The following is a 16,688-nucleotide window of genomic DNA, read 5'->3' on the forward strand; positions in this document are numbered from 1 at the left end:
ATAGGCAGTGAAGGAATAATATATACCAACCTCAAAATAAACCAAAACAAAACCATCAACATAATTGGATGCTACTTCCCACCTGGCCAAAACATCCCTCCACTAGAAAACCTCCTCAGCTGGTCTACCCACCATCTCCCCCAAGAAACTATCATTTTAGGTGATTTCAATATTGACTGGCAGTCTTGTTCTGGCAACCATCCAACCCATCATGTAAACCTTTATGGCTTCACGCAACGAGTTCAGTCGCCAACCAGGATAAATAAAAACTCCACCAAGCACACTACCCTGGACTGGATACTAGTCGGTAAGAACCCCCAGTCATATATAACAGGCTGCTTATCAGATAGCTTCGGTGATCACTCCCCAACATTCCTACTCAAAAAATACCTATACCAAGCTAAACCTGTCCTCTACCGTCAAATACGTAAAAAACTAAACTTTAACCCACTCACATTCGTCTCATCCCTCAAAGAATGTAACTGGCATCCTCTAAAGTACCTCAGTCTTGATGACGCAGTTGAATTTTTAATACTACCTTCCTGAGCATCCTTAATTATCATGCCCCATAAGACTTTCCAGAATCAAAGCACAACCCTCCCCATGGCTACAGAAAACAACTAAGTCAGAAATGAAAAACAGGGATAAAGCCTGGGAGTACTGACGCAAAAACAAAACCCCCTCAACTAGACGGAAATTCCTAGAACTACGCAATAGAGTGAAAAAGGTATTAAAACCGGACAAATTCCAATACTACCAGTCTGCCCTAGACTTCTCTCAACACAGCCCCAAACAATTCTGGTCCTCCATAAACTCCATCCTCCACCCAGGTAAAGTCAGTACCCCTCCTGCTAACATCCCTCACTCCTCAGAAAATATTGCTACCTCATTCAACACACACTTCACACAAGCCATACTATCACTAGCTAAACAACACAACCCCCTCCCCTCCAACCCACACCTTCAACTAGTAATCTCCCCACTGCCTTCTCTTTTTATCCTGTACCTACCTCCAACATAAAACAACTCTTAACTAAACTTAAGCCCACCAGATTAGCAGCAGACAACCTCCCAAGTGAATACCTACAAATCGCAGCTGATGCTCTGGCCTACCCAGTATCCATCTTGATTAACCGATCTCTTATCAGAAAGTTACGTTCCCACACTGTGGAAAGTATCACATATAATTCCCCTCCACAAAGGCGGACCCTCCACAGAACTAACCAATTACCGCCCCATAGCTATTCTCTCTCCACTCTCCAAAATACTAGAGAGATGCATACACTCTCGGGTCTCAGACTACCTCCTTACTAACAACCTCCTTTTCAATACTCTGCATGGTTTCCAACCAAACCATAGCACCACCACTGCCTTACTCTCCTTTACTTAACACTATCTTTCAGCATAAAAACAATGGCGCTCTCTACTCTGCTACTTTCCTAGACCTATCTAAAGTATTTGACATGGCCCCACACAAACAACTTATCTCTGTCCTCAATAACTTATCCTTCTCACAGTCAGTCACCAACTGGTTTCAGAGTTACCTGTCTGACCGTCAACAATCTGTTGTATGGCAGAATGACATATCTCCCCAACTACCTGTCTCCATAGGGGTTCCCCAAGGATCCATCCTTGGACCCCTACTCTTCTCTGTTTTCACCAATAATCTAGACTCTGCCACCAAACATGGCACACTCATACAACACGCAGATGACTCGACCATCATCTGCTCAGCCCAGTCCCTACCCAGACTGCAAAAAGTCACACAGGAAGCCTTTTCCACTGTTGAAACTTGGTTATCCGATGCCCAATTAATACTCAACCCAAACAAAACTAAACTACTCCTCTTCCAACCCACCAAATCTACTCAAAACAGCTCTCACTTTAACATCACAGCAAAATACAACACCACTATATACCCAACTGAACACACCAAATTGCTAGGAGTGGAAATAGACAATAAACTAAAATTTGACTTTCACATATCCTTGACCATAAAAAAAGTCCACAAAAAAACTAGGAGCACTATACAGAAATAAACAACTTCTCACCAAAGCAGCAAAGATTTCAATAGCAAATTCCCACCTTATCTCCACTCTACTGTATGCCTGTCCAATATATATACCAACCTAAGGCAATGTGATCTAAACAAGCTAGAGACCTGCTACAACAAAATTGCCAAATTCGCCACAGGGGCATCCTACTGTAGTCACCACTGTCTCACTTGCTGAACTGGGCTGGCTTGAACTCCCTCACCTCCTTCAATGGTATCAACTCTCACTCGCCCACAAACTAGTAAATCATCCACTAAATGTCCCATCCCTCCAGAATCTACTCCAACCCTATCGCACCACCAGACCACTAAGATCCAGCAACAAAAAATCACTTGCAGATCACTAAAGCCAATAACTCTGCTGGTGAAGCACTATTCTCTTACACCATAGCCAAATTATGGAACTCCCTCCCACCCACAGTTATCTCCGTACCATCATGCACCCACTTCAAAACTTTACTAAAAGTGCACCTAAAAACGTGCTGGCTATGCCCTTGCAACTCCCACTCTAATATCACCCTCCCCATCCAACCACTACCTTTCTTTCCACTCCACTAACTACTTTGATTATAGCAAGCTCAGATGCTGATAAGCCAGTACTTATTATACAGCAGGAACTTCTTGTAACATTTGTTAATGTCCGTTATGTACTTCACAGATAAAGATTCTAGTTGTCTACTGATGTACTATGTTCTTCATCTGTAAATATGTTGCAAGTAGTTGCTATGTAAATTGTTAATCGCTATGTAAACCAGTGTAACTACGGTCTATTTTAACTGTGGAGCTTTTCTCCCTGGGCCTCCGCTGAAATGGACCTACGTCCAGTCGGACACTCCTGGTCAACATATATAAATAAATTAAATAAAATTACCCATCTAAGAATGACAGCAGTACCTGACAGGGTAAACTACAGATTTAACAGTGTCTAGGATATGCAACACAGGTGGAGGCAAATTTCTCTGCAAGGTATGTGAGAAGTTGAGATTAAAAAAAAAAAGTAGGTGGGCTTTCTCTTTGACTCCAACACAAGGAAATAAAAGTTTAAAAAACTACAAGCATGTTTCTGGTAGATACACAATGCTGGAACCATATTGTAGGGAGAAAGAAACCTAACAATAGAGTTAAACTGTATGAGAGGGTGGAGTTTTCCTTTAACAGTTACTAGATCCCTGAACAATGCCGGGGACTCCCTCTACTCCTCTTACATATCCAAAATTTGGAACTTCCTGACTTCATCCATTACCCTGGATTTTTCTCTAACCAAATTTAAAATGTCTATCAAAAGCCATCCTAACAGCAAATGGTTATGTCCCTGCTCCACACCAGACTAACTTCAGTCCTACTCCACTACTGCAGTAACTCTTGCCTTACACATAGTCTCTTGATAGGACTGCACAGTCTTATGAATACCCCTTTCAGATGCATGATGCCTCTATATATTTGTTTATGTTTTGATCATTTTTAAATGTTCTTGCCAATGACTTAAAAAAATGTTTGCTCATTAATATGGTCTTGTTGTATATAGTAGAAACATGTTAGTATATTTTGTTTGTATATTTTCATAAATGTTTCTTGGGAGCTTTTCTCCCCTGGCCTCCACTGAAAATGGACATGTATCCAGTTGGACTATCCCGGTTAACAAATGTAAAATAAATAAAATAAAACAAATTATCAACAGTGAAACGGATGAAAGGGGTGGGGGTGTGCTAAGAGGAAGAAGGTTTGCAGCTGTTGCCCCTGGGGTATGCACTCTAGCTGACTGTAACAGATTTTAACAAGGTATAACAGTAGTCGCAAAAGCTGGCACCTACACTACACAAGTGGCAACAACAAGATTCCTGGAGTTAAACCTGGGGTTGCAGTCTATTTTTGGATGATTGCTGGTTAGAGTTTTCTTTGCTTTTAGCTGGAGAGAGAGGATTCCTTGCTCACACAAGTAGGGGGAGGGGCCCAAAGTGATCCAGTGCTCAGTGGCTCTAAAAGTTGCAAAGAAGACGAAAGGAAAGAATGTAAGACTAAAAGCAATAAAATAAGGACATCAAAATAAGCACGACCATCATAAATATTGTACAGAAAGCAGAGCAAGTGAACATAGCGTATTAGAAGTCATCAAAAGAAACAGTCAGACTCTGCAACTAGTCTTATTCAGCAGCAGTCAGTATAATTAGTTAGAGTATCCTATTACCAGACAATATGGCAAAATTGTAGCAGTTTCACAAGTTTACCATAAATATTCAGCACTTTACAATGTTTAACTTTTCTTCCTCTTCTCCTTTTTCCTCCTCTTCTTCCTCCTATTCCTCCTATTCCTCCTTTTTCCTCCTCTTTCCTCCTCTTGCTCCTTTTTCCACCTCTTACTCATTTTTCCTTCTCGTCGTCGTCTTGTCTTGGTTGTGTTAACTGTTTTTTCTCTTCAGGATTACTTGTCTTCACAAAAATGCCTAACAAACAGGAGAAGCCAACCAGTTTCAAAAAGTGCACTTCTTGTGGGCATAGGATACCCAACTCTGCCTAGAAGTGCATATATTGTTTTGGAGCAGCCCACCTTGATTTGTCTTGTGATGTTTGAGCAACCATTTAACCCAAGGGTGCTGTCGGATAGGATAAACAAATTGATATGAATACTTCTGCCTGCTGATGCTGGGGCTCAAGCCCCCCGCCAAGGCTTCGAAGGCCTCCTCAGATTCCGGGAAAAGAAGCATTCCGAGATGAGGGCTTCCTCGGAACCTGTTGAAAAGCTAAAGAAAGTCTTGGATTTGAAGACCTACGGCTGACCCTTGGATCCACCACATTCTTCGAATTAGACTGGTACAGCCAGTGCTACTTAACTGTTCTGGTTCATCCACCTTCCTTTTTAAATTTTGGTAGCTGAAAACTACAATGGAATGTTCTCGCTTATATACTCTGTATTGCTTGTATATTAGCTTTGGTTTGGAATGATTACTTGTGTACTTCTTTTTTCACTAACTGTATAAGCTGCCAATAACGTATACTAAATGTTATGTTAATTCTGTGTTGTATGTGAAATGTCCTGTATGTGGAGCTTTTCTCCCTGGGACTTCCACTGAAAATGGGCACTTCTGGTCCAGCTAGACCATCCCGCTAAACAAATGAAAATAAATAAAATTTCTGAGATCCTAAACCCATGGTTCTGACCAGCAGAATTTCCACACCCTAATTTGTGTTGAAGCCAATCTGTCCAGCCCTGCCTTCGAAGTTATTTGAGACTTCGAGGAAGCATTCAAGGCCCCTGCCCTCTGTTTTCATATAGATTGTTGTGGAGTTTGAGGCAGACATGGGACAGGATGATTCAGAGATTTCTTGGGGCTCGTATTCAGATGGGGGTTCCACCCAGCTATGTCCCCTACTGAATCCGTGAGCTGTTCTGCCCAATCTATTTCTCTTTCTCCAATCCTACTTGTGGTCTTAGAGTCCCAGGATCGATGATGCCAAAGAGGTTCTGCTTAGGATATGAGGAACCTTCATTCCTCTATTCTGATGGTGTCCAGGATCATCATCATCCCTGTTCCTACACCTTTGGATTAGGCCAGATCTCTGATCCAAGAGGTTGGTGCCTTGTCCAAGGGGTTGGGTTCAGTTCCTACTTTGTTCGATCCATCCCTTCCCCTTGGTGCCTCCTCCCTGGATAGCTGTGGTCTGATTCCCTCCAGAGGGCTTTTATCTGGGATTGGCCCTGTCCTTTTTTGACAGCTTCTGCGCTGAGGAGGGGTGGAGAGATCTCCCCTGGTCCATCAGCCTCTCACGTAGTGGAAAGGGCTTTTTCTTTGCGCAGAGAGACATCATGTCTTTTCTCTGATTCCATCCCTCGCCCTCATGGGATCAGAGCTATGAGCCCATCATTTCTGCTCCTAAGGGTCAGACAGTTTCAGGAAGTCTCCACACAGGTTCCCCAGAGGGTTCCTGGAGGCTGTTGGGGCTGATTGGCGCCCATCCCCCCTGTGGATGAACTTATTGACTTGGTTTCCTGGTGGGGTAGGAAGGCACTGGACACCGAGCCGTTCCCCAAGTGCCTGGACAAATTCTTAGTCCTCCCTTCAGACCTCACTGGAGCAAGGGAATCCCATTTGATGATGCTGTGGTGGCAGCAGCCACTAAGGAGGAACTGGCTGAACCAGGCTTCTCTGTCCATCTGCCAAAAAGGGAGTCCAGAGCAATGGACTGGTTTAGAAAGTGTGTGTATGCCTCTGGAAGGTGTCTCTTCAACTGGCCACTGTTTTGTCCATTTCAACGCATCGAAGAGGCTCATCTCCCATGGCTGAGGGTACCTTACAAGCAGCTATTTCAGGCATAGCAGTTAGACGTGCCTGGATGAGGCTATGCAACTTTGCAGAATCCTTTAAGGCATGATTTGTTAATACCCCTTTGATGGTTCCTCCTTGTTCAGACCATTGGTGAAAGATACTCATCCGCAGCAAGAAAGAAAGACATTGCCATTGGAATCAAGTTTTCTACCCCCCCCCCCCCCCACGTCCCTTCTGTAGGAACCAGTAATGTGGTAAGAAAATGTGGTTTCTTAAGTCTCTGGGACCTTTTCAGAACTCGCGTGGGGATACTTCTCCAGAGGCAGAGGAGGAGGAGGTTTCAGTGGAAGATGCCGGCCCAGAAGTAGAGGTGTCTGCAAAGTCAGGGCTTCAGAGACTTTTTTTTTCTGATGGGTCCTATAAGCACTCCTGAAGCGTTGCCCAACTGTCCACCTGTAGAGGCAGTCTGGGATAATTTTTTCCCTGCATTTGAACACCTACAGTGCTAAAAATTCATATCCAGAGGTTACTGTATACCCTTTTCAAAGGAAGAAATTGCCTGACATTCCACCCAGATAGGGGGAATATGCAGCTTGAGAAATACAAAAACTGCTACACGTCATCCAGGAGGACCCACCCCAATAGTTAAGATTTGGAACTTACTCCCACTTCTTTAGTGCCAAAGAAAACAGAGACCCAAGACCAAGTTTGGATGTAAGCATTTTGAACCAGTTTGTAAGGAAGTTGAAGTTCCGAATGGTTACAGTTCCGTCCGTCCTACCTCTTCTGCGCAAGTACAATTAGATGTGCTCTGTAGATCTTCAGATGTGTACTAGCACATCAAAATAGGTGCTCCAGGAGACATCTGTGATTTTGGCTGGGAACCCATGAACTTGTCATAGCTTCTCGGGTGTTCAAGTGTATGCCAGTGGTGGCCGCTCACTTGAGACTGTGGATACCAGGTGTTTCCCTTTTTGGAGGATTGGTTCTTACTACACCATCCAGGCATAAACTTCTGCAAGCCAGAGATTACTTGCTCCAGGTCTTCAACGACTTTGGCATCTCAGTAAACCATGCCAAATCGAAAACAACACCTGTTCAGACTCTGGAATTTATAGGAACTCAACTGAGTACTGACTCAAGTGGTATCATTACCTGTTCATCACATTACATCATTAAGAAATCAGATACGAGCCTTACTATCTCATCCGTCTCCTCCAGCAAAACTAGTACTTTTAAACTTTGGGGTCGATGTCTGCTGCCATTCTTCTAGTTCCTCTAGCAAGAATTTATGCAAGTACTTCAATGGACATTGGCATTGCATTGGTCACTTCTTTACCAGCCTCTAACTTTTCCCATAAGACTTGCTCCAGTCTACAAATATCCTGTATGCTGATGGATTCAGACCATCTGTTCCTGGGCAGACTGTTCTCTCTTCCCCCAAACGCCACAGTGACCACTGACTCTTCCTAACTGGGGGGGGGGGGGCATTTTCATTGAAAGATGGTTCAAGACGTGTAGTCCCCCTCAGACTAAGTTGCATGTCAGTGTCCTAGAGATGTGAGCCGTCCTAATGTTGCAAGCCTTCCAGGAAGTTCTCCCTTTAGGGACTATTGTGTTCCACATTGACACCATGTCAGTGGTTTGGTACATAAACAAGGAGGAACCCATTCCAACCCATTGTGCAGAGAGGCCGTGAGAATTGGGAATGGGCAATATGTTCAGATCGCTTTCTCATTGTAGTGTGTATACTGGGGGAAAACCAATGCACTGGCTGAGTAGGTCCTTTCTGATCCGTCAGGTGTGGTCCCTCAGACAGTATCGAGCTTGATTTTTGGCCACTGGGGTCAGACTTGCTGTGACCTATTTGCCTCGCTCATCAAGTGAAGCAAGTACTTTGCTCTGATTCCTTCTCCAGGGGTGTCACTGAGGGATGCTCTGATTCAGAATTAATCCCCAGGTCTCCTCTGTCTGCCACCCTCTTCCCCTAATCTCAAAGTTCCTCCAGAAAGCAAGCAGGCTGAAGAGCTCAGTCAATCCTCCTTGTCTGGTATGGTTCCCCTTTGGTCTCACTTGAAATATTCTCCATGGATACTGGAACTCACTCAGGATCTCTTGTCTCATCCATCAGGGATCCAGCATCCTAATCCTACATGGCTTTAAGCTGGTCCAGGCTCTCTTTCCCCCCATTAGTGACATTTATCTTGGCTTCTCAGCCTCACAACAAGAAAGTCTACAGGAGCAAATAGAAAAACCTTTCTATATGGGCTTCCGATCAAATATTAACACTTTTTTTTTCAGCACCTATTTTGGCCATTCTGCTGTTTCTCACCTCTTTTTAAGGAAGAGGCTAGTTTTGCTACTATTAAACTTCAGTTGGCAGCCATATCCACTTTCCACACAGGAAATGAATCATTCTCTGTCTTCCAGATAATGTAAAGCTTTCATGAAGGGACTCTTCCTTAGATTTCCAGTAAAGGATCCCTCTCCTCCTTGGGATTTAATGGTGGCGCTTCAGGGGTAGACTCAGAAACCATTTGAACTGGCGGACAAATGCGATATGATATCTCCCAATTGTAATGACTGCAACAGTGAATACACTTCATCTACATTTATGGTAAGTGTACACAACTGTACTTTATGGTAAGTACATAACTTCTAATTCTGTTTCTGCGGTAGAGTGCCTTCAATTTTGGATACAAATTTTTTTCTAGCGTCTTTGGCACAGCTTCCTTTTTCTCTTCTCAGATTACGTTTTGACTAAATGTGTGTGAGGAGTGTTAGGTTTGCTTAGCTTTTTGCAGACTTTAAGCTTTTTTCCCCAGATCCTGTGGTTATCTCCCTTGCTGACCTTGACACTTCAAAGCTATCCTGTTCTAGGACATTAAAGTCCATTTTATGTATGTAATGCCATGGGGTCTACCAGCCTAGTAAGTGTTCACAGCAAAAAGAATTTCCATGATTTGAGGCCCTTGTTGTCTGGCAGGAAAACAGATCTGAAATTGCATGTCTTTTGTTGAAAACAGACACTCTTGAGGATAAGGTCCAGATGTCCCTTGGCTAGAAAAGCAATATTTTAAGTGGCATGGCTTCATACTTTGTTTTCAGGGTGTTTTCTTTTTTTTTTTTTTTCTGCATACCAATACATATTGGGGAAAATAGCAAGGTTAATGCACTGCAACACATGAAAGCAGAATTACTAAATCCAGTCTGTAAACAGTAGTGGCATCATGACAGCAAATCAGTAGTATATACAGCAGCATTAATGACCATAATACAAATAACCGTGGCTGTAAATATTACTAATACGTTTTTTCATTTTTTTCTACAGTGGAACTGTTCTTCCTGTCATAAGCATTTACAACACCACTAGGCCCACAATCCATCAATAGCTGGTCCCAAGTCACTTGCTTGCTGTATCTTCCAAACACAGATGAAACTATGGCAAGATATAAACATTCTTCACTTAGTGTGTTAAACCCCCAGCAGGTTAAGTAACCCATGCAAATTTTTCCCCTTTATGTGTGTTAATGGGGTATGGATTTACTATAAAGAATTTAACTGACGGGGTGGACATTGCAAGGAAATAACACTGCTGCTGAATGGTCCGCTCTGCAACAGTAGCCCTGGAGAGTGTTCTGTGCTTAGAAGATGTTCCTTGTTATCGTTTACTGCATTAGTTTTATTTATTTATTTTTTTTACAGTTGACTGCGTAAGCCTGCTGTTCCTTGCACCCTTCTTACAACCCAGTGGGCCCAGGTTGTACCAGTGAACAGAAGGTTTGTGCGGTTACTATAAGTACTGCTTGTATATTTTATCACAGCCAACAGTAGTATTGTAAGGAGAATGTTTAAAGAGTAGCAAAAAATTAGTAACTGAAGTCTATGTGAATGAAGTGGATTTGGAAAATGTGACAGAAGCTATTACACTAAGAACTCTTGTCTAATGCTTTGAAAGTTGGTTTAGGATATGTAATTGTTGGGTGAAGTATTTTCTATCCAAAAAGTATTTGGTACTATCTGCATGTGAGAGGTATACACTTTTTTTTTTTTTTTTTTTTGTCTATACCTGTGTCTTTGGTTAATTTTTGGTCCGTTTTCCATAATGTTGATGAGCTCATATAACTAACTGTAGTTGAGCTCTGTATACTGCTCTTTCTCACGACAGCTGACTTAGTCCCTTGTGGTTCCAGCTGCTATAGTTCTGTTTTGCTTATTTGCTGTGGCTTAAAAAGGCAAGCTGAGAAAGTTAATAAGTAAGTTGTCCTTTGCTTGCTCTTTTCTGCTCTGTTTTTCCGAAGTAGCGGTTGGTTGTTAAATGCAAGTAGAAGCATACCTTTAAATATCGTCTTGCACTTTTCCACTCAAATTCTCTTCTTTAAAAGATGCGGTTAGCAGGCTGAAGTTTATTGTGGCTACAAGAAAAGTTTTTAGTCTTGGCGCATGGATTTCATGCCATTAGTAGGAGCACTTGATTATACTGTACTCTACTGTTATGTAAATTCATTTCCTTAGAAGATTGAGTAAACCAGTGCATAGTGCAGGTCTTAGCAAGCTCCGCTATTAATGGGTTGTAGACTAATGAGGTTGAATGTGTGCCACTTCCATATTTTAGCCTGAAAACTTTATTTCAGTTTGAGAAACTCAACAAAGAAGTTAGACTCACTTTCAAAGATATGTTTTTATCTAAGGGGCGTGAGGCAAAGGCTCCACAGTGATACATATGGGTGTCGTTGTGAAGCACTGAGTGACATCTCTTCTGAGTTTGTGTTGATGATGGAATGATGGTGAATAAACCTTGGGCATATTTTTTGAAAACAAAAAATGTCTCTCAAACTGCCCTCTTCAAAGAGGTAATCTGTGAAAGGTCTAGAAAGCCAACCACAAAAGTGGCCAACGTGATTTCTGGAACCAGCAGTGGAAGAGCAAGTGTGTGTTAATCTGAGTTCAGAGTACCCTGTTAGACTTTCTAATTGGACTTCTGGGGCTGCTCCCACTACATAAACATTAGAAGTGCAGAGCAACTCACATTTGAAAGAAATCTTTTATGTATTGTATTTTTTTAAAAAGTATTCCACCTGTGTCAGTGTTAGTATGCGCCATGTTGTGTTTATCCTGCCAGTATTGCTCAGTTTCTATTACGTGGAAGTGAAGATAGCTGCATGCAGCTGGTATGATTGTTTTGTTCTGTACTGAAATGTACTAGATGTTACATACTTTTCTTTAATACCATATTTTTCTTGGCTGCAATCTGTCCGTCATACTCTTTCAACAACGCCAGTTTTCCCAGTGCTTTTGTAAGATGGGGCTGTTTTAGAACTTTTCGACTTTTCTTTTACAGTTGTTTGAAGATGTGCCTTTAATTATTATATAATTGAAGGCATGGAAGGGCTCTCCAAACACAGCAACATTGAAATCACCTTGCTGTAGTACTGCACCCTATGCTTTTGGAATGTGAAGTGATCTCTCCAGGCTATCATTTTCACGCAAGGCCTTCCGAACTAACAACTATCAGAAGCTGTTTGCAACTGGATGCATTTGTTTCTTTACAGATTGTAGAAAGCCGAGCTTGGTTGTAGGTGTTTGGCACATGTAGTTTTGCTGGTTTACGATCTTTCCCTTAATGCACCATCCATTTTGTTTTCTTCATAACCTTTTTGGAGAAGCACCAACAAAATGTTTGCCCTTGGCTGTGTTTTTATAATTTACTGAACCTGGCCTTCAGCTTCAGAGATGGAGTGGAAGCTACAGTGCCTTACTGTATGGATAGAGCAACTGTTTGTGGTTGGGCACTTGATTCTAAACATGCGTTCCATATGTGTTTAACTTGGGCCTAGATATCCTTGAAGGGACTGCAGTTGTAATAAGCTGTTCAGAATCCGTGTTGAAAGTGATGCAGTAACTCTGGGTTTGTTACAACACTGGGTGATGTATCTCTAGAAATTATTCACTTAACAGCCTGATAGATGTTGATGACTGCTTTCAGTTCTTAACATACTAGTTGGTTGTGCCTTCAGAAACTTTACATTTAAGCAACTTGAGCATTCCATCCCTGAAGGGATTAAGATGCATTAATGTCTGAGTTTTCATTTTCTTTGCAGCATATTCATTGTTTTCCTTTCCATAAAGTGTCTGTAGAAGTCTAGATTTCATTAGACTAGCTCTAAAGTTCACAAGATCTTGATTGATATATGGCTTCTGTCTCCCAGTTAAGGTGATGACTATTTGAACTAAGTGATATTTCCAGGCAGGTCTTTATTTCTCCAGGTATTGACTCAAAGCATGCATGTAAAGTTACAAGCCAAAGGGTTTCACCCTTCCCATACTCATTTTGTGCCCACTCTGATCCCTTTTGGATGATATTGTCTTGTTTAGTTTGGTGAACATTGATGCACTTGTCTTGAGCTTTTCAACCACAAGTTTCTGTACCTTTGGAAACTTTCTTTGATCATCTGTATCTTTTACTGCATGCAACTTTAAATTGCTTGCCAGCAGAAAAGCTATGAAGTCTGTCTGCCCTAATAGGTTTTTTGTTTGGGGCATACTTAACCAAATGACTTGTCTAGTAACAGTGCTAACTAGTTACATGTAGATCTTTGTCACTGACATAGTTTGTATATCTTGTATTCATGTACAAGTAACATAAAACTGCTATGGTCTTTAAACTGCTGTCTTCCCTTTAGAGTTTTGTAGAGGCTCAGCTTTCCTTGGTTGTGGGGTTACGGCAGGCTATAGTCAGGTTATAAAAATTGCATTCTGATGTGAGCTTTCCCTAGTACAGAAGTAAGCTGTGGAGGTATATAATGACTTGATATAGACAACTTTTTATTTATTTGTTTATTTTTTTTTTTGTTATAGGTAACAATGTTTTTAATTGCATTATGATTATTGGTGCTTCTGTATATTGCTACATTGGCCAGTTTTGAGGACCTCTGTCATGCCAGTGTCTTGTTCTCCCTATAATGTTTTTTTCTTTTTTTAAATGGTCCTAAAGATTGGCTATTAACATATAAATCTTATGACAAATTTTTTTCCTAGAATATGGTTATGAGCTTTCGAGTTGCGGATCTACAGACATTGCTGGGATTTGCTGGTTGGAGTAAAAGTGGACTAAAACATGAACTGATGACCCGTTGTTTGCAGCTGGTGCAATTAAGATGCAGCCCCGAGGTTTTAAAGAAGATAAAAGAACTCTATGAGACTCGTAATTCCAAAAAAAGTTTGGAACCAGTCTTGCAGCGACGACCAACAGAGACACTCCAAATTGCTACTCTTGATCACACAGGCTCTCTTACAAAGGTTCCAATGCCTCCACCACCTCCTAACCTCGAATACCCAGTACAGTATGGAAAATATGTAAATGGACTTGGAAAATTTCCTCCCAAGGTGATAAAACCTGAAGTGCGACTGGTAAAACTTCCATTTTACGAGGTGCTAGATGAACTAATGAAGCCAGTGGAATTGAGTAAGTTTACACTCCTCTCATTGTATATGTGTGTGTACATACAATGTGTTTCAGACTTGTATGTATACACATGGGATCAGGTAAAGTGGTTGATTCAAGGTTTGTTGTTTTTTTTTTCCTTTTGCTACGAACATGTTTTTTTTGTTGACTGCACTAAGCAGGATGTGTTCCGCTTGTAGAAGCTATGATCTGAAGATGTCCTATTCACATGTTGCAGTATTCATCACATATGGGTTTACTCCTCTTGCTTACCGGACATCCGTCCAGTATACAAAAGATTGCAGTCACTGTATGGTGCATGGGACATTTGACGTGGCTAGCAGAATGTGGGCCGTAAGTGATGTCTGCACACACCAGCCCTCAGAACTTGGCCGCTGCCAGTCGAACATGAGATGTTCCCGGTATCCCACCCGTCTGATTTAGAAGAAATCAGATAAGTTCCCTGTTGGGGGAACCTTTTCAGTCCTTTATTTTATTCTAATGCTTGTTCATGTCATCCAGAAAGGGCAAGTGTAAGTGCGTCTGTCAGATACCTCATAAGGATCCCCATGATTAGTGTCTATTTTGTGTAGGTAGGTCGCACGACTACAAGGTGTGCACCATCTGCAAGGTGTTTGTGCCTAAAGCTCTCCACAGCCATCTACACGTGCTCAGCCTATACCTAGAAAACTAATGTCATTACAGCAAAAGGGGAAGGAGATGCAGGATTTGAAACACCTGCTGGTTTTTCCTATTTCAAAATTCCAGAGGAATTACTTGGCAAAAACACAATTTATTAGAAAGCACTCTAGCTGTGCTGCTTCCACAAGGCCTAGGAAAACTTCAGGAAGCAACCAACTCTTACCAAAGCACCCACTTCTAGTCAGAGGCTGCCCTTTCAAGACAGGGCAGGTAGTGTCCGACTACCTGCCAAACTTAAAAAACCCTTCCTCCTCCCTCTATCCCTGTCTTGGAACACCTCTTTCACTGTCTCCAAGTGTGGACAATTATCTCAGACAAATGAATCCTCTCTATAATAGAGAATGGGTATTTTATGACCTGGCTCATGCCTTCGAAGAGAAGGTGTAGCCCACAGCCACCAAAAGAACAGCTCCCCTTATTGCAACCAGTGTTGGATAACCTGATGGCTCAGGGCACCATTCAAACAGTCCCACTCTCTGCAAAAGGCAGAGGATTCTACTCCAGGATTTTCCTGGTTCCATGAAAAGACTACCCCTGGAGGCCAATTCTGGACTTCTCACTATTCAACCTCTTCCTTCAGGATGTTTACCTTTACCAACTCTTTCCGCTCCTCTTCCCCCAAGGGTTTATGGCCACCTTAGATGTCAAGGATGCCTGCCTTCACATCCCTATATGGCCCAGTTTCAGGAAATACTTGAGGTTCTCTCACTTTCAGTTCTCTGCCTTGCCCTTTGGGCTTTCCACTGCACCAAGAGTTTTTACTAAATGTTTGGCTCCAGTTATTGCCTTCTGCAGGACTAAAGGAATCTAAATATTCCCTTACCTGGGCGACTTGCTTATTCAGGCAGACTGCAAACAGGCCCTCCGGCAATACTTACAAGTTGCCATTACCTCTCCTACAGTCCCTGGGATTTCAATTAAACGTTCCAAAATCCCATCTCGAACCTACTCAAGACATGTTGTGCTGCAGCATTCAGACAGACATTATGACCCCCCCCCCCCCTGAAGTTGGAAAGCTTGACACCACACCTACTTCTGGTCCTCGAGACCACATAATTAACTGCTGCATGGCAGGCCTTATCCCCATGCTACCATTAGCAAGACCATATGAGGAAATTGCATTGGTACCTCCGGTCAGTTTGGACCCACCTTTCCCACCACCTCGAGTTCAGGGTACCTCTCCTGCCCTGCCTCAAACAAGAAGTCCACTGGTTGAAGCAGGTGAACTTCAACCAGCTCAACTAAAAACAGATCATGCACATGCATACCTTGGACTTGGCTGGGGAGCAACTCTGGGGCACCTGAGTGCAAAGAGTGTGGCCAGCACCTCACAGGAAAGGAACACCTCAATATCTGAGAGATGAGCACAATGTTATTGGCCCTGCAAGCCTTCCAAACCAACCTACAAGGACCACTAAAAGTCTTTACAGACAATACCACAGTGCTGTGGTATCTCAAGAAGTGGGGGTGGGGGGGGACACCAAATCTTATTTGCTTTGCAGACTGGCTGTCCTGATATGTGAACTGGCCACCTCCCAGGGAGTAACCTTGCAGGCAGTTTGCATTCCTGCACAACAGATTTCTCAGGCAGACTCCCTCAGCAGGTCCATGACAAGCCTACGACTGGATGCTTCACAGGGACGTCTTCCTGGATCTGGTCCACTGGTGGGGTGCTCCTCATATAGCCCTGTTTGCCTCCTCCATCAACAGGCAGCTTCCTTCTGCACCAGACTTCCACATCATCAGGCTATGGCAACAGATGCCTTCTCACTCTCCTAGAAGGGGATGCTTCTCTATGAACCCCCTCCCCCCTTTCCCACTTGTTCAGAAGGTCCTGCTGAAAATCCAGCAGGACAGACTAAAAATGTTGCTGGTGACTCCCTATTGGCCAAGACAGCATTGGCTCCCCCTCGTCTTACAGCTATCCAAGGGCAGTCACCACACATTCCCCCAGTGGACTTTCTCACACAGCGCAAAGGGATTCCAGATATACTAACAGTGGCAATCTCTGCACCTCACCCTGTGGGTGGTAGGATTCTGATCCCTTTCAGACGCCTTTACAATGAGGACATGCTCACTGTCCTGCTGGAGGCCAGTAAAACAAATTCAAGGAAATCTTAACTGCCAAAATGGAAGAGATTTTCAACATGGAGTGTCTAAAGGCACTTGGACCCACTGGAAAGCGAGACCCCTCTTGTGCTGTCTTACCTGTGTGAACTATTGTAGA

General features: G+C 42.8%; 1 protein-coding gene across 1 annotated transcript in view; it reads left to right on the forward strand.

Moving 5' to 3' along the window:
* Positions 1-16,688, forward strand: part of PIAS4 (protein inhibitor of activated STAT 4) — a gene marked incomplete in the record, with an annotated part of 1,954,703 nt that overhangs the window by 190,924 nt on the left and 1,747,091 nt on the right. Inside the window, 1 exon segment of the mRNA XM_044054086.1 lies at positions 13,354-13,780. Coding sequence (XP_043910021.1) covers positions 13,354-13,780 — 427 coding nt within the window.

Source organism: Protopterus annectens, chromosome 13.part0 (assembly GCF_019279795.1).
Source record: "Protopterus annectens isolate FY-2018-M chromosome 13.part0, PAN1.0, whole genome shotgun sequence".
NCBI classification, from domain to species: domain Eukaryota; kingdom Metazoa; phylum Chordata; order Ceratodontiformes; family Protopteridae; genus Protopterus; species Protopterus annectens.